This window comes from Kogia breviceps, chromosome 4 (assembly GCF_026419965.1).
Source record: "Kogia breviceps isolate mKogBre1 chromosome 4, mKogBre1 haplotype 1, whole genome shotgun sequence".
NCBI lineage: Eukaryota > Metazoa > Chordata > Mammalia > Artiodactyla > Physeteridae > Kogia > Kogia breviceps.
The window spans coordinates 114,559,995-114,583,776 of NC_081313.1; the positions used below are offsets into that span (position 1 = coordinate 114,559,995).

Sequence of the window (23,782 nt, forward strand, 5' to 3'; positions counted from 1 at the left end):
TCAAGGAGATAAATCGTACAAAGGGCTTAGTACATACAGAAGCTGGCACAGAGGCAATACTCAAAATTACTAGGGTTAATTGATGTATAAGCTATTAACAATCCTCCCTTAGGCCTCAAGAAAAATTCATGGAGATTAACTACAGTTTTCACAAACCACTGTTGCTTCATCAGAGAATTCTGGCCAGGCAGGCCAGAACACATTTCTTATGTTCTTAAAGAAAAGGTGACTGTTCTTTAAATATAAGTCAAAGATCATGATAAGATCCAGAGCCCAAAACCTCAGTGTCACCATGTACAAATTCTCCACTAACCGTTTTGAAGATGAAACATGACCTATTTTCTCACCAAACAAAAAAAACCCAGATACCTGGAAATATTACAGGAGGCAGGAGGGAGACAATTTCCCACCAGCAGTGCTGTTCTTTGTAGACATTCTTGGCTCCAGGGAATAACTTGTTTGAAATTTCATGTAAGAAAAACATTAACTAAGGTATCAAAAAAGCACATCTTGGGCTTTCCTGGTGGCGCAGTGGTTGAGAGTCCGCCTGCCGATGCAGGGGACACGGGTTCGTGCCCCAGTCCGGGAAGATCCCACATGCCGCAGAGCGGCTGGGCCCGTGAGCCATGGCCGCTAAGCCTGCGCGTCCAGAGCCTGTGCTCCGCAACGGGAGGGGCCACAGCAGTGAGAGGCCCGCGTACTGCCAAAAAAAAAAAAAGCACATCTCCTTTGATGCAGAGACTTCACTTCCAGGAACTTATCCTACAGAAATACTTACAGAAGCGTGACAGACTGACTTACAGCAATATTCACTGTACCATTTTGGGTAATAACTAGAAAACTGGAAATGACTCAAATCCAAATATGGGAACATGGTTAAATAAATAGCAGTACTTCACAAGTTACATACATAGGAGAATATTATGCATCCGCTAAAAATAATGTATCAATGGAAGATTTGATAAGGAGAGCTCTCCAAGATGTAGTACATGAAAAAGAAAGTATGCAAAGAGAAATGAATATGCATACACACACTACTATAGTCACCTAGTCAACTTCTAGAAGGATGCCGAAGAACCTGTTCATGGTGGTTATCTATGGCAAGAGGAATGACGTAACAAAAGGGAACAAGGGAGTAAAAGAACTTCACTTTTCATTTTATACACTTCTGACATGAATTTCTTATACCATGTACATGTTTGTTTCACTTTTCATAACTTTACAATTTCAAACTGTCAGTTCCAAGGTCAAAATGCATCTCCCAGTTATAATGAACACTGAGCTAAGAATAAGTTCAGAGGGAATTAAAACCAGATCTTCCTTGAAAAACTTGACAAACTCCACGATTAAGGCAAACAGTACTTTTAGTGCGGGAATTTTTGTTTCTTTGTTTTTGGAAACAAGTAAGTTGACAATCATCTACCTCTCCTTACTATACACAGCACAGTGCAGTGGAGACTAAATCCTCATTGTGGAGACACACCTGGATTTGAACCCTGACTCGAGGTGACTCTAGACCAAAGGGTCAAAACCTACTGCCCTGGGGGCTACACTCAGGACTAATCTGGCCTGCCACTAGTTTCTACATAGCCTGAGAGTTAAGAATAATTTTTACCTATTTAAACAGTTGAAAATTAAAGCTAATGTTTGATGACACACAAAACTTCAATGAAATTCAAATATCAGTGCCCATAAATAAAGTTTTATTGGAAGACAGCCACACCCATCATTTGCACGTCATCTGTGGCTGCCTTCACACTGCAAGGCAGGATTGCATCATGGCAAAAGAAACTACATAGAGCCTAAAATACTCATTACCTGACCCTTTACGGAAAAAGTTTGCCAAATCCCTATTCTACACAACGGACTCAAATGAGTCTCTTTCCTACCTGTAAAGTAGGTACAGTAATAGCACTAATTTCACAGGGTAGTTGTGAAGACTGAACATAATAAGGTGTGAATAGCACTCAGCACTTACTGTTTTTTGTATAGTTTTTCATATTTTAACAGTGAAATCAGGATTTTGGTGGTTTTTTTGTCCACACCACGCAGCGTGCAGGATCTTAGTTGCCCGACCAGGGATCAAACCTGTGCCGCCTTCAGTGGAAGTGCGGAGTCTTAACCACTGGACCACTGGGGAAGTCAGGATTTTTTTAAAAAACAATCAATGCTATGCCAATTTGGTTCGTATTGGGTACTTTTTTGTTTGTTTTTTTAGTGGTACTAATGGATCTTCAAACCATGGTGTCCGAGATTAGATGAAAGCAAGCTGAACCTACCACATGTTGGTTGCCTGATACTTCTGACTATAATTGAGATGACCACTACCCTCACCGTAATCCTACACAGGTTATGATCACCTGTCTCCTGCTGTGACTGCCCTCCTTTCTCAGGGCCAATCTCCCCAGGTTGGTTGCATGGCCCATGCACAGACCTGGCTCAGTTTCACAGCACAGCTCTCCTGTCTGCTACAATGAAACTGAGGCCCAGAGAAGTCATGTGACACCTCCCAGGTCCCAGCTAATGGAAAGGCAACATGGGAAAGCAAAGTCCCATTGTGTTTCCCTCTCACCAGTGGTTCTCACACTTGAGTATGCAACAGAATCACCCAGGGGGCTATGTCAAGGTGACACAGATTGCTAGGTCCCATTCCCAAAGTCTCCCATTCAGCAGGTCTGAGGTGAGACTGGATGACTTTCATTCTAACAGGCTCTCCAGCAAAGGCACGCCGCTCGCCTGAGGGCCACACTTTGGGAACTGCTGAACACTGCTGAGTCCCGGGAGAACAAAGTCCTCACCCCCTCACCATCACCCCCACGTCCTGCCCCCTGAACCAGGTCTTATACAACCTCACCCACACAAGGAGAAGCTTTTCTTGTCTATTTGTCTCTTTGTCTTAAAGAAAAAGATCTCTCTTTTCTTCCCATTGTTGTCTTAGGGCTGATGGCGACACCAGGAGCCAGGGATCAGCAGTCCAGTCCTGACTGGCCAGTAACTAGCTGGGTGGTTTGAGACATTCTTTCCCCTCTGTGGCCTCAGTTTCCCCTCTGTGATGTGAGATGGTCAAATGGGATGATTCTCAAGAACCCTCCCAGCAGAACAACGAGGTTGATGCGAGGATTCTGGCAGAGCATCCTCTTCACCCTCAACGCTCACTATGAATCCGCGCAGCTCCTAGAGGGGTCCTCCCTTAAGGAACGGCCCGACGGATGAGACCTCACCATGCAGGCACCAGCAGAACGGCGCTCCTGACTGGCTTCTGGAGGCCAGCATGACGCCTGACTTCAGGTAGCACACAGCCTTGTAAATCACTAAAGGAGGTGATGGGGATCACCATCCCTCCTAAAGGAACTCTCAGTTTTCCCTCAGGTTGTGCTAAGGCACACAGAGGCTCCCACCCACCCTGCACCTCCTCCAGACCCTCTCTCTCTCCTAGCGATCGCCTCCCTAAAAGCCCAATTGCCATCTGTCTGTCTCCAGCTCTCTTTTAAAAGCTTTGCTCAGGGATAACGCCGATACGTGGTTTAACTTTTACTGTTTCCACTGGGCACCAAAATTACCTTCTGCTACCAGGGCTCACTAGGCCAGTGCCGGGCATCTCCTGGACACATGGCCGATGTTCCTGTGGGGCCTAGCTGGGCACCAAGTTCACCAGAATCAGGATAGGACAGGACACCATTCTGGAACAAGCTTCCTCAGCCTCAGCACTATTGACCTCTTGGGGTGGATAACTGGGTGGAGATTGGGGGCTGCCCTTTGCAGTGTAGGATGTTAGCAGCATCCCTGGCCTCAACCCACAGATGCCAGGAGCACCCCACCACCACCCTCGCAGTGTAAAAACCAAAACTGTCTACAGACACGGCCAAATGTTCTCTGGGGGGTATTGAAACTACTGTCGCAGACACATCAGAGGTATCAGGAACAGAACCCAGGCTACAGAGCTGGATGGGCTGGGGTTCAAATCCCCCCTCAGCCACCAAACCACCTACGTGGACTTAGGCAAGGCATCTTCTTTCTCTTACTATTTATTCAAAAAGAGTGGCTTACAATAAAAATTTTTAGATGACAATATATGAAAAACTGCCAAGTAAAATTGCCCATGCCCCTCCCAGCCCATTCCTCAGAGATAAATGGTTACAATTTGGTGTTAAGGTGTTTTGTACACAAATACAAGGACATTCATCAGTTATATACATATATAAACACTTTGTTTCACATAAGTAAAATCATATTATGTACAGTCTTGCTTTTTCACATTTATATCATGAATACATTTCCAGATGACTACTTATGAATTTCCTGAACCCTTTTAAAACCTGAATATTCTACTCTCAAGATTTGAACCCAGTTTTCCAGTTGTAAATGGGAAGAACCTGTTTTCTTTATAGAGTTGTCAGTATTAATGGTTATATGCCTGTGCACACACATTTTTTAAAGCGGACTAGATAGTACTGGCATACAATAGGTGCTCAATTAACAGTAATTACTTTTTCTGACAATATTAACTCAGCACTTACTTTGTGCCCAGTCCTACACAGGGACCTGGAGATACAGAATTACACAAGACATATAAGCCTTATCCTGAAGAGATCACAGTTAACCAGGGATACAAACAGTAAATAATTCTGAAAAATTATTAAACTACAACTGTGTAACAATGCAAAGCATAGACTATTAGGAGAGTGTGATCTAGTCTAGTCTAGGGTCAATGACAGGAGGTTTCCTTGAGTAAGTGACATAAACTGAGACCTCAGGGATGTGTTGGACAGGGGGCCAGAAATATGCTAAGCAGAAGGCACAGAACGTGCAAAGGCCCTGGTACAAACTGTTTGCAAATTATTATAATATTATAGTATTAATATTAATACTTAAAGGAATAGTCAAATAGCCAAGAGATGAAATAACTAAAATTTGCTCTTAGTTACAATTCGCCTATCTCCCTCCACACTATCTGAAAAGTTATACCACCCAGATAACTTTCCATTTTGTACATTTAAAGAATCACACTTATATAGGAAAACATGGTTCTCTAAGAAAAATGGAAAACATACAAAGAAGAAAATATAAACCACAGAGCTATGAACATACCAACAGCTAAGAATATTCTACAGAAAATCTCCTATAGCACGATTAACTAGACGACTGGCATTATCATTTCTTTTTTTGGGGGGGCGGGGGAGGGTAAGTCTTGGTGATTTCCATAATGGTATATAAATGATGTTCTTGCAAAAAATGTCTATCTGTCAAATCCCCAAGGAGTCAAATACTGGTGTTCCAGCTCAGAACTCACTTCTGTGTGCAGTTCTGGAGGAGAACATCCCAGTCACCTCCCGGCAAAGCAGGTCAATTGTGAAACTCCCTGGAGTGCACCTCCCAGCATCTTTGCTTTGCCATGGGCACTCAGCTCCACTGATACTCAGCACATCAACTAGAGAGAAGGGATCTAACATGTCCTGAGCTCCTGCCATGGGCAGGCACCAAAGTAGAACCTTCATATACACTTTGCTCGATTAATCTGACTGCAACCAAATAAGGTAGCTTTAGCCTTCTCCAATTTACACACTGAAGTCAGGGATGTTAAGTAACCTCCCCAGGGTCATAAAGTGGACTCACAGTTTAGATCTAGGATAGGATGACTCCGTCTTGGATCCATGCTGATGCTAAGCAGACCAATCTCACCTGGTTTCCCATCCAAGAACTCCTGGTCTGATCCCTGCTTACCTCCTGAGACTAGACCAAGTAGGCAGGGTTTCATGGCTATAATGACCTGCTGCTGAGGACACAGCATGAATGCAAATATGCAAATGTTTCTACTCCAACTTTGCGTTCAGTGACGTAATCCTTCTCCTTTGGGTCACCAAGCTCTCCCCTTCTAACCTGTTCCTGCTCTTGAATCACTGTGTCGGTCCCTGGTCTCTTGCACCTGAACTCCTTACATTTGATAAACGGACCCTTCATAACTCTCCTGATTCCTCTGTTCATGTAAGGCTCATTGCCCTGATACCAAAACAAGACAAGGACAACACACAAAAAGGAAAAATCACAGGCCCAAATCACTGATGAACATAGATACAAAAATTCCTCAATAAAAAAATGAGCAAATCGAATACAGCAACACATTAAAAGGATCGTACAACATGATCAAATGAGATTTATTCCAGGGATGCAAGGGCCGTTCAACCTGCAGATCAGTCAACATGATACACTACATTAACAAAATGAAGGATAAAAAAAATCACATGATCATTTCAATTGATGCAGAAAAGCATGTGACAAGTTTCAACATTTATTTATGATAAAAATTCAATAATATGAGTATAGAAGGCATATACGTCAACATAATAAAGGCCATTATGACAAACCCACAGGTTAACCTCATATTCAACCAGAAGTGTCTTAACTAGGACGATGAATGTAAAATTTTTAGCAAAATGCCTGATGGTCAGCACTCAGTAAACACTAGCTGTAAATATTATCATGACTGCTACTGTAATCACAACAACTACTAAAGAAAGTCTGAGATAAGGGAAGGCCACCAATCATGGTTTGTTCTCCTCCCTTTAAAGTCTCCCTAACGTTTGTTAAGTGCTTTATACGTGCTAGGTCCTTTCTGTACTCTATTTCATTTTACAAGCAGAAAAATCTATGAAGTGATTTTACTATAGTGTAGGAACCTGGAATTAGATAGGCCTGAGTTTAAATTCTAGGTCTGCCTTATTCTCGTCCTCCAATATATTTAGACAAGTGCTTCACTAGTCCCAAGTCTCCAAGTGTATGACTTTTTCTATCATCACTCTAACAAAGCAGTTTGGTAAAAGTAAAGACTGGTTACACGATGAGTCTGCTTTCCAGATAAGCAATAGCACAGTGGGAACTCACCAGGCCCCTCTCTGGAGAACTTTTTGGGCTCCACTTTGGCTCAAGGAAACTCTGCTCATTCAATGAAAAGGTGTAGAATGCACTTTAGTGAGTCTGTGCTCTCCATGGGACAGCAGAAAGGAGGAGGTGGGCCCCCTGGAGACAACAATTTTGACTTACAATGTGCTATAGCCCTTGATTTTCCCAAGGGCTTCCTAGGGAAAGCAAGGCTCAGGCATTATCATTTCTGACTGATACCCCACCTCCCTCCCCTGACCTGATGGTTCAGCCTGAATGGCATTAGAGGCAGGGATGGTCACTCCCGTTTTTCCTCCAGAGCAGACCCGCTGCTCTGTCAGTGTTGACACTAGACACATACTTTCCCAGCACACAATAATCCATCTTTTTGTTGTTGGTGTTTTTGTTAGTTTCTGCTTTATCTTTATCTGAGAGTTGCAGGGTCTCTCCCTTGGTGTCTGAGATAGCACAAGGTTCTAAATATCCCAAGAGTCATCATTTGATATGCTAACAAAACCACATTTAATCCTGCCTGCACTGCAGATTTCTCCAACAACATAAGCTCAGTCAGATGACAGGCGTTTGTCAAAGCATGCCTTTGGGGCTGTGGGAGGGGATCCAGGGATGTGGCGTTAGACTCTGAATCTGGACAACAGCCCACGGCAGGTTCTAGGCTTTCCTGGAGGGCAGAGACCAGCCTAATCTATTCCTCCAGGCCCTCCCTGGCTTCTCTGTGAAGAAGAAGGCTTCCCCAGACCCACTTTATTCACTCCCCCTTGCTCCATCATCTGAATGTAAGACAAAAACATTTCTTTCTCCACAGAGGACACCAATCTCTCTACGTGAGTCTCACGCTGATAAATCACAGTGCATTTAGAAATTTCTGCCTGTATCTATGGCTCTGGCAAAATAAAACATAGCACCAGGGCCGTTTATTCCCCAGCCATTCTTGCCAAAGACAGCAGAATCTATTCAAATGCAGTGTGCAGGAATGCAGGAACCGAAGCCTTCAACTGACTAGATATATTACTTTCCTTTACTAGGAACACCCAGTAAGCCAGCCATTTTACTTTCTTAGTCCCTTGTCTTTGCAATGAATGAGGCTTCAATCTCCTCTGATCAACCCCACCTACTGATGAGGAATCCATACACAGCTGCACAGACATAGCTTTGGTAAACTGAATCCACCTCAGATGGACCAATCAGGCAAGTTGTTTGAGAAAACCCTAAAGGGGATAATTTCTATTATAAAATAAATGATCATTTCTCAACAGACCTGCCTTACCTTAGAACTACATTAACTCAAAGTCAGAAGCCATGTCAATGGTAAGTGCCCCTGCCCCCATCCAGAGTTTGGTTCCCTCAACCAGGTGGTTGGCCAGTCTTAGGTATGCACATCCCAGCAATGGTGACTTTACCCCCCCTACCCCGAGGTGGCCCGTCCCATCCCAACACAGCTTGGGCTGTAAAACAGCCAAACTTGAACTCAGCCAAAGTCTGTCACTTTGCAACTCCCACCCACTGCTTCCAGGGCTGTCCTGTGGAGCCAGACACAGTCCCTCAACTCCCTCTCCACAAGCAACCCAACAAATATCCAAGTGCAGCTATTATACCAGAAGGAGTTCAGAACTCCATGCACTGTGCTGGCTTAATATGGCAACTGGCCCACATCCCTGTGTCTTATCACCCCACTCCTACTTTCAAAACTATACATAAAGCACTTGAAACCTTTCCTGGATGGAGAAATCTACACCTTGCTGTGACAACAGAATGATGAATGTTCACCCCTAATCTGGCAGTGTAATTTTGTCATCACTAACTGGGACTTTCTCCTCCAGGCCCATCACTAATAGAAAGGACTGACCTCTCTAAGAGTGAAAAGCATCATTATTAGCAGATGCCTGCCGACACATAATATGGCCCACACCACCAAATTGCATTTTTTCCTAAGGGAAGAATATATATCTTCATTTTTCAAATAATTTATCTTAGCAGTACTGCTGAGAAGAGACACGGCTGAAAATTAGGCCTTCTATGAGTTTCTATGAGTTTCTCAATGAGTGCTTCACAACACTTGTTTGAAAATATTCCAAAATAAAATTCCTGTGTCTGTGTGCTGTGGCAATATGCCCCAATCCCTCTACCATGAGGACCCCTTCTCAACTGTCAAAAAACACCTGTAAACGGCACCCTCCCCTTCACCCTCCAAAGGTAGCTATCAGGCTAATAGTTCTGTTGATGGCTGAGAATTTCATAACAACTAAATCTAATATGAATTTGGTAATACTTTTTATATTGGAGTATAGTTGATACTCCAATGTTGTGTTAATTCAGGTGTACAACAAAGTGATTCAGTTATACATACAAATGTATCTATTCTTTTTCAAATTCTTTTCCCACTTAGGTTGTTATATAATATTGAGCAGAGTTCCCTGTGCTACACAGTAGGTCCTTGTTGGTTATCCATTTTAAATACAGCAGTGTGTACACGTCCATCCCAAACTCCCTAACTATCCCTCCCCTCTCCATCCTTCCCCCCTGGTAACCGTCAGTTCCATAAAGGTAACCATAAAGGTAATACCGCTAAATAAAATGTCAATTTGATTGAGCACATCAGCACCTGCCCACATTTGAGAAACAGGGGTGTAAATACACAAGTGTGTGCAAGGAAAGCGTTTCCCATCCTCGTAAAGCCTAAAGCACATTATAAAGCTCCCATGTGACATCTCTGTGACCCCCTGCGGTTCCAGTGGTATATAGGGCAGAATGCTGATGTTCATAATCATCCACTGTCTGTGGGTCTGAATTTACCTACAGGCTTGGCGTGCAGGAAGGTGACCCTGCGTTCAGGTATCATAGTTCTGGGTTGGATTCTGCATGTCTGACTGAGGACATTGGCTCTACCCACCACTTGGCTGATGAAGGACACCCATTTGCTTCCACTAATTGGCAGCACAGATGATCTGAACTCCTTGTTTCTGCCAGGAAAAGCCCGGAACTCTCTGTTCCCAATGCTAATCAGTTACCAGAAACAAAACAATCAGAGTATTCTCTGATGGAGACAGGCCGTCCATTCTCCCAGATGTTGTCAATTTTATCCATGTATCAAGCCAGACCTTTAGAAGACTGTGTACTCTTTATTAGCCCGGCTTATCGTCAAATTACCTTATAGAACTGCACTTTGGCACTATGCCATTGGCATACACCGAGAGATCCTGGAGGAAGCAATGGTAAAACCTTACTGTGGTATTTACTGTCAGACATTGTCAAGAAAGTGGTCCAGGGCTTCCCTGGTGGCGCAGTGTTTGCGAGTCCGCCTGCCGATGCAGGGGACGTGGGTTCGTGCCCCGGTCCGGGAGGATCCCACATGCCGCGGAGCGGCTGGGCCCGTGAGCCATGGCCGCTGAGCCTGCGCGTCCAGAGCCTGTGCTCCGCAATAGGAGAGGCCACAACAGTGAGAGGCCCACGTACCGCAAAAAAAAAAAAAAAAAAAAAAAGAAAGTGGTCCATGCCCACACAACTCCCTTTTTGAGAATTCACTGAAGGCAGGCATCTCTGGTCTCCATACCAGGAACACCTTGTATTTCTCATGAAAAGCTGCCTGTTTTTCATCTCATGGGCACATAAGGCCGTGTGCTTCCTTCCTTCCTTTGGTTATTAGGAAGCCCCAGGGCCCGCTCTAGAAGTGCACAGAAATGCACTGTGCGTGCGTTTTGAGTACTACCCTTGCTGCAGCTTTATTTAATTCACTCACATTTTTTCCTTAGATCCAAATACTGTCATCTATTCATTTATTACCTGATATTATAAATTCCTGAAAGTTACCTTTTCAGGAATAGACAGAAAAAACATATTTTTTTAAAAAGACAGAAATGTCAGGTTATCAACATTTGGTTACAAATCTGAGGACAGCTGAGTGACATTTCAAGTAAGTTCCTGCACGGAAACTGAGCATTTACAGACCTGAAGTGAATGTAGCAGGAGAACTCAAGTGCATTTATCTCCACATTTTGAGGTTAAGAGGGAAAGACAGGGGCTGGAGTAGAGGCCAGGGCTCGTGGGTGGCACAAACCCTGGGCCACTTTGGGGCTAGAATGTCGGCTCAGAAGGGACACCCTCCACCTAACTGGGGTCTTCTCCTCTCGGCATTCGGTGCCTCTGACATTTCCCACCTTTCTGATCCCTTTCTACCAATATTTTTTGGCCGAGGAAGAGCAGGAACAGCACAGGGCCAACTGCCGTACACAGCATTCATCTCCTGCTGAGGGCGCCTCAGGGATGCCACTGCCTACGGCACTGCCCCAAGCTGCCCCGCAGCGAGGAGACTCTGCGCCCCGCACAATCACCGCAAGATCAAAGGGACTTGGCTCCGGCTCTCTGGGACATGGTTTGTGTTTCTAAATCCCCATAGCACCTTATTTCGTGTGAGCTGTGTGAGTGCTTGAATGCATGTGAGAGGGCAGGGGTGTGTTTCCCTCTTCTGGAGATTAAAACAATCCATCTGCAAGTGGTGTGGGAGGCCGCAGAGAAACAGCAGTAATAACCCAGACGCCGGCCCAGCATTCGGGCTCCCCTGCTCGTTACACGTGGCTGCAGGCCTCCTGGCATCTACTCGTAGCCTGGCAACAATGACTCCATCCAGGTCGCGTGCCCCTGCTCTGCCAGACGCTGCCTCTACCCCCGGGCCACCCTGCTGTTCCAGGTCAGAGGCACCCCAAGGACTCATCAGCCTCCAGAGCCTACATACCACAGGCAAGAGACGAGGTCTGACAACGAGATCCTGGGCTCTCCTCTAGGAGAATCCACAGACAGTCCAAGGACATGTTTACCCTCTTCTCGTTTTGTTTTTTTTTAAATAATGGATTTATTTGCTAATACTGATGAATACGGAGTTTTTACCCACATAGAAAGACTTCTTCATTTCTCGATCCTCAGCAGCAAGCAGAAGTCCTGGCGATGCTGGGCCCCAGCACCCTCAGGACCACCCTCAGAGACAGCTGGATCACAGCCACTCTCTGGAGGTGGAGTAGGTGCTGGCTTGTCCCAGACCCCATGCCCCACCCCCAGTGTTCCTGCACCAGACCTACCTCACTGTCTGCAGTCCCCACTCTAGGGGTATTTCAACATCAGAAGGATCTGGAGAGATAACTGGCGACAGAGGGAAGCAGCCTACTGAAGTCATGACTTACATTTTCTTCCTCTTCGTAATAAATATTTTTTAAAAGCATCCTATCAAACTTCACTTCTTTGGTAACCGGAGTCTCACCCATCAGGAAACGTTTCTTTCCTTCAGATGCTGTCCCTCCAGCTCACCTCCCAGCATCTACCTATCCTTAGAAAGGCTCCAGGTCACTTTCTCCACCATCCTTCTCCTGACTCCCACCCAGGAAGGGCTGGCTGTCCCATCCCCCGAGCGCCCCCATCTGCAAGACTCTGTCTGGGAGCCCCAAGCACACACCCTGGGTTATTTTATTTCACGTGTCTCTCTGTCTCTCTCTCGGCTACACAGACTACAAGCGCCCCGAAGAAAGCTGCCGTCACATTTCCTCATCATGTTCCTGCATGAAACCAACTCAGCACCTACTAAGTGACCAGTGAACAATTTACTGATCAATTAGCTCACACATGAAAAGGGAGAGAAGCAGACACATCAAAACCCCTAAGAAGGGCTTCCCTGGTGGCACAGTGGTTGGGAGTCCGCCTGCCGATGCAGGAGACACGGGTTCGTGCCCTGGTCCGGGAGGATCCCACGTGCCGCGGAGCGGCTGGGCCCGTGAGCCATGGCCACTGGGCCTGCGCGTCCGGAGCCTGTGCTCCGCGGCGGGAGAGGCCACAGCAGTGAGAGGCCCGCATACCGCAAAAAAAAAACAAAACCCTAAGAACTTCTCACACTGAGAATCCAGAACAAAACATCAACCCTCCTCCTTTTACCAAAGCCTTATTGCCTTTCTCATGTACGTTATAATAAGACTGGATCAGGCACTACATCCAGAGTTTTATAGACCCTTCATGTCACAGCTGTGAAAAACATCATAATTTCTATTTTACAGATAAGGAAATTGAGGCCCAGAGAAGTGAAGCGTTTGCCTAGGTACACACAGTTATTAGAGGGAAGAGCTGGAACTGAACTCAATCTTTGAGACTGTAACGCCTAGGGTCCTCCCAATACATCACACTGCCTTTCATCATACACGGTTATTAGGGCAAGACAAACATTTGACAGGCCTCCAGCAATGAAGTGTTACATCAAACACAATGAAGAACTTTAACAGAAGAAAACTCTGGATCTTAGGCAGAAGCGCTATGGGGCACAGGTGATTCTGGCCAGTGTTTCTCCCATTGGGAAAATGCTCTCATCCACTCTGTGGTCTCCAGTGAGGACAATTTACCCAGCATTACTGATCCATTTAAAAAATTCAACTGACATTTTTTCCCCTATTGAGAATTTCCCCAAACCAAGGCTGTTTCATTAGGACTCAACAAATACTATGTAATTAATTCAGGGGCTGTTGTTCTAGCAGATGGACTAGCCGAAGGTTTGGGTTTGCTTCTTTTTTTCTTTCTGCTTTTTTTTTCTTTTTATAAAACTAACACTACGTCTTAGGAGTTTGGGGAAAGGTGATAAACATGTCTTTTAAATGGATCTGTTCGTGCTAAAAGAACCTCTTAAACACAGTAATAGAAAGCCACAGTGCCCCATAATTGCACGGGAAATTTTACTAGCCTTCATGATTCCATCCAAAGGGTGGAACACAACCCAGAATGGCTTTGGCTCCTTGGTTCTCAAGGGTCAGGGTACTGGCAGCTGCTAGAGGAGCCAGAGGAAGCCGGGAACTTAACACCCACAGCGGCCGGCTCCTGTGAGGAGATGGAGCTTACACAGGGGTCCCCGGCAGGGCTGAGCCGAGAAGAAACTGAGCTTTCCTGGGCACATGCCACATACCAACTCCCCGGCTCTCTGCAATCATGAGCTCACACAGTCATCACAAATGTCCGCCAAATGGATATCGTTAGCCTAGATAAGTTAGATGCCTCAAGTAGATGTCCCACATTCACGGGGGAGCTGAGATTCGAACTCGAGCCTTCTAAACCCTGGCTCTTTCCTCCACCTCTTGCAGTGCCCACAGGACTCTGTGAGAAAACAAAGTACCTCCTACTTTGGTCCTTTTTGCTTTTTATTCTGAGCCTCCCTCCCCACCCCTGATGGTTAAAAGGCCCATTTAATTCCATTGGTTTTATTGAAGCAATATTCATACCTCATTGGTTAAACTGTAACCTTTGAAATAAGAGCATCAGACTTCAAATTTTTCATTTTTCCTTCCTTCATGAGGAAAACATACACAGATTCTACATTGCCTGAAACCATGATCGCTTGGCTATCAGAAGGAAAGGATCTCAGGGGCCACCTGGCCCACCCCTTTTATCACAGAGGTGGGCAAACGGAAGTCAAGAAAGGCCAGTGATTTGCCTGAAGTCGCACATTTTAAGAGTGGCAGAGTCCTGTCCCACCTCGGCCTCCCTTGAGGGACACCACACTCTCCAGGCCAAGGGGCTGGATGGATGAATCAGTCAGCATGTGTTAGAAATGCTAAGAGAAAGCAGCTCCAACAGCAAAGCAAATGAGACCACATACATGTCCACCAATGGGGGAATAAGTGGATAAATTGGAGCATATTAGTACCACAGAACATCACAATATAAAGGAATTGACTGTATCGACAGCTAACCAATCGAAAATTATTTTCAGGGAAATAAACAGGTTAGAGGAGAAAACATTCATTTCTATATGTATAACAGTGTTTGTAGACATGCACATAGGACATAAAAGGACAAGAACATGGAAAGAAAAGCATGTTAATGACACAGTCACCTTTAAAGAAAAGAAAATGGGAAAAAGGACCAAAGAGGGGCCCCTGGGGGATTTCAGTCTTATATCTGATGTTTTATTTCTTTAAAATAAGCAAACAGGCAAAAGCAGCCAGAGATGAAAGATAAAACATTCAACTTGATCTAACTTCAAAGCAGATAGGCTGAGTTAAAGGAGGAGCAAACCAATATTTGAATTAACAGTTTTCTGCTTCTTCTCTGGCAGAATTGACTTGGAAAATTTAAAAATCAATACTTGAAATTTTTAAAAATAGTAACTATTGCATCATCATAGTCAAGAAAGAGAAGGAGAGATGGCAGGAAGTGAGAGGCTGAGGTGTCTGGAGTGAGGTATGAATGTCTGGGGCAGGAATCGGCTATTTTAAATAACAGGAGCTATTTCTGTTAAGGGGGGAGATTGGTCCTTAACTTATGTGCAAAGGCAAAGGTGAGAGGGAGGAACCAACCAGACCAAACATGAGGGAACCCGGAGAAAATTAAGATGCTTCCCACAAACCAGGCCAGCTGCCTCTTTGACAATCAGTAGCCCAAAGGATCAGATAGGATGAACAGATCCTTGAACACTGAAAATTTTTCAAGGCCCTACGAATGCAAATCAGAGGCTCTTTTTGGGGTGAGGTTAAATTCCACATCAAGAGGAAAGCTAAGGGGATTTAAGATTTCTATAAAGCCTATCATGTAAAATTTCAGATTAATCTAGAGGGAAAGAAATCTCCTTCTAAAGAAAAATTTTAGAAATAAGTAATCTTGGCTCCCCCAGGAGCTCTTTAAAACTTGGACAAAACACGTTGCTGTGACAGTCCACGGGGCTCTGTCTCCAGAAACACGGCTGGAACACAGGAAGAATTCTCTCCTTTTGAGTTTTAGAATTTTTGCCTGAAAACAGTTCAGGGCTTTGGTGAGGATTTGAGCTTATCAGGATCTTGGTATAATAGATTGGAAGTCAAAGGGCAAGGTTTTTCTTCTTTTATTCTACTCAAGTGAACAGCATGAGTGAAAGGGGACCCTGCCTTTTGGAGCTTTATTTTTATCTGGAGATCAATTTCTACAAGTTCATATTCTGCTCTGAAGATCACCAGCATCATCTGAGATTTAGTCACAGCCAGGCCGCTCTGGAGGAAAAATGATTAATATTCACTCCAGAAGGAAAAACGTTATCCTTTAAACCAGCACCTCCACACTTTACCTAAAACATTCATTTATTCCACATTAAAGGAACCCACTCATCTCAAAAGAAGTTCCATGATAAATCCCCTTCGGCCATTTTTCCTAAAATGGTTTGTCCCATCAAGTGGAACTTCTTACCCAAATACATCAGTGGGTTCTTTCCTGAGCAGACCACGGCTGCAGTATGGAACCTAGATTAATTTGCATTCCATCACTTCAGGACATCTTCAGGTAATCAGAATTTTATATTAAAGTGATGCAATGGTTTTATACATAAATTACCTTGTCAACCCCGCAATACAACGACAACAATAAAAACTTTTCACTTGGCAAAAGCATTATGAATAAGCTCCAATTTTCTTTTTCAAAAAGGACTGGTCTAGAAGTTTTGAAGCTGCCTGTTAGAATTCACTTTGCTCCTTGTTCATCCCCTCCCTCAGTGAATCCCCAAAGCAACACCTTTTATTTTTGTACCACAGTATTGTGGTTCAACCAATTCTCTCTTTCCCCTCCAGGCCCTTTGAATAACCTTCCTCATCAGCCACCGGACTCCAAGGAAAAAGAGGATCCGTGAGACTGCACCCTCAGCATCGCACCGAAGGGAATGTTGATCAGCTAAGGCTAGGGGCGCCCTGATTCACAGTCAACAGACACAGACTGAGGCCAGGCGGTAGCAAAAACGGTCACATCCCAACTAAAACTGCCCTGTGTCACTAGGGTAAACAGTTGACATCATATGAGTTTCCCAGTTTCCCAGGCCAATACGTTTCGCTTCCCCACCCTGTCACCCCCAGTACGGACACACACTTCGTGCTGGTGTAAGAACTTGGACAGATGAGTAATGATTTATAATCCCGAGTGTCCCAAGAAAGACCTTCTTCAGTGTGGTCCCTACTATCTAGCGTAGGGGGGTTAAACATCAGCATTCGGTACCTGTTGAATGAATGAATGAATGAGCATTAAGAGCCTGAACCTTTTCAGCCCCAATAATGAGGATGTGGAGGTGCAACGGCAATGACTCGCCTAGTGTAAGCCAGACCAGTTCTAATTTAGCCCAGGAGCTCCAGAGCATTACAACTGTGAGCGCCCCCACGAGGGAATACAAGAAGAAAGAAAGAAAACCTGCGTGGGAAGGGAGAGAAGCGACAGGGAAAGGCAGCTAGACAGGAAGAGGAGGGAGCGAAAAAGATCAATTGCTGGCTAAAACAACACAACACTTAACAGAGCGCTTGCTATCTGCCAGACACATTAACTCATTTAATCCTCTCGGTGCTCTTATTGTTACCATTTCCAGATGGGAAGGCTTAGGATCAGAGAGGTTAAGCAACTTGCCTAGAATCACACAGCTAATAACTGGCAGAGTCAAGTTCCAAATTTAGAGGATCTGACTACAAACCCCAGGACCCCATACTGCACTCACCAAAGTGTATCCCACAGAAGATACCACTTTTGCTGGGGACATGACAGGTATCGTGTGAAAAAACTAACAGCAAAAGCATGTGGTCAAAGGCAAATTTAGCACATGGTAAGTTAAATGGGCTTCTTTACTAAAAGACTTCTTAGAGCTTTTAAATTGCTAACAAACACTGTGAATCTCCACGAGATGAACAGAGCATATGTGTGTCCTAAACTTATTTGCGCAGGGACTGTTTTCTTGGGGAAGCATCTTGCTGGACCAGATGCCACTTTCAGAAGCATAAAACTCATGTCTGCTCAACACCCACTCTGTGCTCCAGGTTTGCTAGGGGCCAGTGGAGGGAAGGTGCCAAAGGCAAAAGCGGCAGAGGCCACCGAAAACTCTGGAATCACTCCAGAGCCCTCCAGGCTCGGCCAGCCTCCTGCAGAGGTCCACTCTGAGGGCCTCCACTCCTCCTGCCCATATAAGACAGGAAGCCGTCTGCATCTGCCAGTTGCGCTCCTGAACTATACAGCCTGTCCAGCTCCCAGCAGGGCATCTATCTTTGTGGACTTCACAGAGGAAATTTCTCACCTGGGTTAATAAATGTTGCCTTCAATTCTGAACTCCCCTCTGTCCCTTCTGTGAGGAGATTTGGCACTAAGTCATTACAATCAAAAAGGATAGACTACTTTATCCAAATCTCAGAAAGAATGCTTAGAAAAGCCTCAAGGTGACAGCTATTATACTCCACTGACAGAAGCATTAATGATCCTCTTAAAGATAACACGCTAAAGACTTTCAGCCTTGTGGAAGGAGACCTCCAGTGAGGCGCTTTTCTTCTAACTACCTTGGAGTCATTACATGGTAAGTGCTTGCTCTATGAAGCCCTGTTGTCCAAAGTTCAGTAACTATCCCTCAGCAGAAAGAGCAATTACAGGGCAGTAACTATTGCTTGAATACTATGTGTGTCCTTACTATTCACACCAATACTTGAAACAGTTAGGAGCTACAGGGCATTTCAGAGGTCAAGCTACAGAGCTGAATGGTTAAGTCTGACCATCTGTGATCAAAGCCCAGGGATCCAAGGCAATGAATGATGCAATGGACAAGTTACCTAAGAGTCCGGTAGGAGGGGCAGCATTTAGCAGGTGTGCTTTGGGTTCCGAATCACTGCTGTTGAGCCACCAAACTAGGTCCTCTAAAGTACTGCCTTCAACCTGTCACTCCTCTGCTCAAAACCTTTCTATGGGTCCCCACTGCCAAGAAAACAAAGTTTAAACTTCATAGATTGGTATGAAATGCCCTTCACAGCCTGCCTCAAATCCACCTGTCTGGCTTCTCTCTACCAGAATCCCCCGTGTACGGCCTTCCTTCCCCTTCTCTCCCCCTGCATTTCAAGCCCATTCCACACCCACCTCTATCATGAAGCCACTTCCACCTCCATCTCAGAACATGCTTGTCATCTGGGCCTCTAAAACGCTTTCCAGCAAGTTCCATTTCTATAAACTGAAAGTCATCCCCAACCACAAAACTGCCTGAACCACGTCGGATTCTTTTTTAGCTCAGGAGGGGAAACGACTTCTCTCTGCAGCTGACAATCTCCACTGGAGTTCGGCAATCCTTCTATTTTCTGGAAGATGAAATGCCCTATCTCTTCTATGCCTGTGGTTTATATTGCACCAGGCCGTGTCAGCGCTGATATAGTAACCTCCCATTTTTATTGAGCGGCACCCAGTGTAATTGATGACATCTGCTGGAGCCGATATTTTAAGTGAAGGCTATTCTCAGCCCTGCCTGCTCTCCCCCCAGCTCGGGATACAAATAGCCAACAGCAGCTACACCTGAGGTACAAAGTGGGGCTTCTCAGCTAAGGTCCTCAATTATACCCCAGAAAGTCATGAGGTTTTCTGCAAGGATTTATCTCTGCAGATCGAGTTTTCAAGCCTGCGGAGCTAGGAAAAGAGGGAGCCGGGGCAGGACGCTGCTGGATATGGTTGCTAACATTCCTTGGAGAGAAAAGTCCCTGTTTGGACGTTTTGGTTAGGCAGATTTAAATAGCATGTTCAAAGGAAGCTATCTATCATTTATATCACATATGTAGATATATCATTTACATATATGAAGTGACAAATGATTCCCACCTTTGTGTATAACCTTTCCCAATGTGAATTAGTAAAACTTAAAATGCTCCTTGGTACAGTTTTAGTATTTGTTTTCAGGCCTTGGGGAAGAGTGAATCTGGCATTTATTTAGGCAACATTTGATCCTTACAGGACTAGAACCTAAATCTTTTTCTGGACTGGAAAGCGTCAGTTCATGGTCACGATCACCTGCGGTAGCTCCATAAGAAAGATCCTGGTAGGGGTGTTTGCAGAAGGGCTCATTTACCAGGTACACACAGGGAACATGTTGCTCTACATCTGAGTGTCCTTCCAACATGAAGGTGTAGCCTTTTGAGAAATTTTTAGAAATTTTGACCATTTTTGATGGAAAATTTCTAAATTACAAATAACTTCATATGTTTTACTGTGATGATTCAGTCACTATTAAAGTTGTCAGTTCTCCAAAGACGACATCAAGATGGCCAACAGGAATAAGAAAAGATGCTCGTCATTGCTGATTATTAGAGAAATGCAAATCAAAACTACAATGAGCTATCACCTCACACCAGACAGAATGGCCATCATCAAAAAGTCTACAAATAACAAATGCTGGAGAGGGTGTGGAGAAAAGGAAACCCTCCTACACTGTTGGTGGGAAGGTAAACTGGTGCACTATGAACAGTATGGAGGTTCTTTAAACAACTAAAAATAGAACTAACATATGGTCCAGCAATCGCACTCCTGGGCATATAATCCAGAAAAGACGAAACTAATTCAAAAAGATACATGGCAACCCAATGTTCATAGCAGCACTATTTACAATAGCCAAGACATGGAAGCAACCTAAGTGTCCATCAACGGATGAATGTATAAAGAAGATGTGGTATATATACACAATGGAATACTACTCAGCCATAAAGAACAATGAAAGAATGCTATTTGCAGCAACATGGATGGACCTAGAGATTATCACACTGAGTGAAATAAGTCAGACAGAGAAAGACAAATATTATATGATACCACTTATATGTGGAATCTAAAAAATAATACAAATGAACTTATTTACAAAACAGAAACAGACTTGTGGACATAGAAAACAAACTTATGGTTACCAAAGGGGAAAGGGTGAGGAAGGGATAAATGAGTAGGAGTATGGGATTCACAGATGCACACCACTATATATAAAATAGATAAACAACAAAGATTTACTGTATAGCACAGGGAACTACATTCAATATCCTGTAATAACCTATAATGGAAAAGAACTGGAAAAAATATTTATACCTATGTATAACTTCATCACTTTGCTGTACACGTGAAAGTAACACAATATTGTAAATCAACTATATTTCAAATAAACATTTTTTTAAATTTTTTTAAAGTTGCTGAAGTGTGAGGCCCTTGGAGCCCACTGTCATAGATATAGCCCAGACGGGGCCTCCAAAAGAAAGCCTTCCCTAGCACCTGTCCACAACACACACATGCATGCCCACTAAGTCTCCCACCAGTAGTCTCACCTGCACACACCTGCCTCATAGCCATTAACACATCTCCCACTGCAACTGTTCACTGAGCTATTTCCCCACTCTCCACTCTGAGATCCTCCTGGATGGGCACCACAGGTTTTCTGTTTTATCCCCAGGACCTGGCTTGGGGCTTGTTCCAGAGTGATAGGTCAATAAACGTTTGAGAATGAATGAATGCATGCACGTATGAATGAACAAAGTGTTGCATTACTTGAGGGCATATGCTAAATGTCTATGTGAAAATTTTAATGCCAGTTTTGCTTACAAGAAAACCAGAGTCCGGATGGGGTGACCCATTAAAGTGACAAAGGAGAGAGCGGAACTTCTATCGTGTTACACGTCAATGCTTTCCTTGACTTCTTTGTGTCAGGTTGACCATTGTGACCACATCAAATACTCAATCTACAGAACTGGAGCTGATTCTCAGAAGCATGAACCTTTGAGACTTAGTGGGTAACATTTTCCCTCTGAGTTGCAGCATTAATTGCATATACGTACTTGAAGTACAATCTGCCAGCATTTCAGCAGCAGGGTCTGTGCCAACAGCAGCCCCACATGGAACAGCAGAAACAGGGATGTGATTCACAGCAGGTCCTCGCTGTGTCTTAAATAACTCACAGGAGGACAGAGATTTACAATGGCCTTCAGGAGCCTGGCTTTGTGCTTGCTGGTGTGGGTGGAAAGAGCCCTCTGAGGACCAAGCTAAAACCCAAGTGGTCAGTGAGCTGCCCCTGAAACAAGCTTCTATTCAGAAACATGATGAAGTTATTTAACAAATGAAATATCAGCGCCCCTGAAAGCCTCCCGGGATTAGCCCATTTCTAGACAAGAAAGTTTCATTTTTGTGGCTCATGTGAATTGGACAGCGTCTCCAGGCACAGTCTGTTCCATGAATGAAATCACTGGACTCAGCCCAACAATCCACCGGCTTAGTCTGATAAGCATTTTACTATTTTGTTTCTTTATGTGTTTGTTCTCTAACAAAACCAACCAATGATTATGGTGCTCAATTCAATAAAAACATTTTTTAATGTGTCTTAGACAATCTCAGACAAATAACCAATTTGATAAAAATAATTTCTATCACCCCAGTCAATTCAGTCCACAAAGGTCAATAAAATAAGACAGGTAGCTGGACTTTAAGGGAAGAGTAAATCAGCATTCAAGGAAGGAAAAATGAGACAGCATTTCCCATAGAATATACAGCAAGAAAAAGTACATCCTTTACCTTGGTCAAAAGGCTTGTTGGGATTCCAGTTTCTGAAATAATCATCCTATATGAGGAAAAAAAAACAGAAAACAAAGGTCAGATTTCAAGAAGCTTCTCACATAAATGCATAAAAAGCTGCCTTTCCCCCCACTTCCCAAAACACAAAGGAAAACACTAAGGGCTTAGAAATCTTTCCAAGGCATTCATGTGCAATCAAAAATATCAATCGACTTTTTAAATTCTTGTCTTTCAAACTTCATGGATTATACACTAGGAAGAGTTAATACATTTCAGCCTAATATGGAAACAGCACTGCTCTTCCTGGTTTGACAGATAAACGGAGACACCTTCTCAGTGCAAGACGTATTTGCTATCAATTATACCGCTAGTGGTGATGCCTAGCTGTTCTCACTTGGGATTAAGCCTCTGTGTTTGTAACCACTGATAATTCAACCGTCAACATTTCTCCTACACGAAGACATGTAATTTTGGCGCGCAGTTCCAGTTTTCTAACACTCCCCAAACCTAAAAACAGAGGGCCATTCAAATGTGAGAATTAACCACAGGCATATATTCAGCTTAATACCATGTGTCCCGGGTGTGTAAAGATAAAAACACAAAGGCTGGCCAATCTGGTTTGTTCATAACCATGTCCTTCTTGCATGAAGCTTGCCTCGATTTATGCTCCGAGGCTAGACACTTCATTACTTTGAAAGTGCAAGTGTCCAGGTCACTCACTTCTCTATCGTCACATTAACCTCTTCCCCACTGCTAATAACCCTTCCCTCCCAAACCTCCACTGCCCACTCTTTCTCCTCCCTGTAAGTGCTCACCCACCCCACAGCGGCCGAGCACACCCACTCTGTCAGCTCAGCTCAACTGTCTGCAACATGCAGAGGCCTCACCCGTGGAAAACACCTCCACACCATTTTTAGGGCATGTGCCCCCATGCAGTTAATTTCCTCCTGCATATACTCAAATGATCTGCTGGATGTGTTTTTGGCTGGTACTCTGCATGCTGCAGTTCCAGAAAGCTGTCCAAAATGAGGCCTCGACGTCTCTTCTAGAAAAGTTCATTTAGATCAAAGTGCACAATTAGTTTCAACTAAGGTCCATGCCACGCCGTCTCCTGCGGCCGTTTGTCTCTGACACCATCTCCTGTGAATTTTATCAGCCTCTGTGTCATTCAATTACCTGGCTTTATTAGATCCTGGTTGAGTTCACCTAAGCCCTTAAATAGATTTTAGGAAACTGGATTTACAGCAAAATCAGAACATTGCTCCTTGGGCAGTGATTCCATTTTCTAGAGCATGAATAAACATGAACGGGTTCCTCCGGATCCTGGGGATTCAGCATGAAATCATTTTTAACTCCAAGGAATTGGCCCACTTTGCTCTGGCTTTAAATTTATGGCATAACTGGTCTTCTCACCCATCTGGTTAGGAAGTCTCTGAGGTCTACACCATGAAATATCACTGAGAAAGTTTAAAAGATATCCCTCTGCCACATCTCTCTCCATTTATTATTTTAAATATAATCCTAGTCTTTTGAATTACGTGGCAGCCAGAGTTAATGATTCTAAGTTAAGAGCTGGATGATCAGTGGGAAATTTACC

General features: G+C 44.2%; 1 protein-coding gene across 2 annotated transcripts in view; it reads right to left on the minus strand.

The window, feature by feature from the left end:
- The window catches only part of SPOCK1 (SPARC (osteonectin), cwcv and kazal like domains proteoglycan 1), a 561,704-nt gene that overhangs the window by 262,118 nt on the left and 275,804 nt on the right, over positions 1-23,782 (minus strand). For both annotated transcript variants that reach the window (XM_059061299.2, XM_067031675.1), the window contains exon 3: positions 22,186-22,231. In XM_059061299.2, coding sequence (XP_058917282.1) covers positions 22,186-22,231 — 46 coding nt within the window. The remainder of the gene's footprint in view (positions 1-22,185; positions 22,232-23,782) is intronic.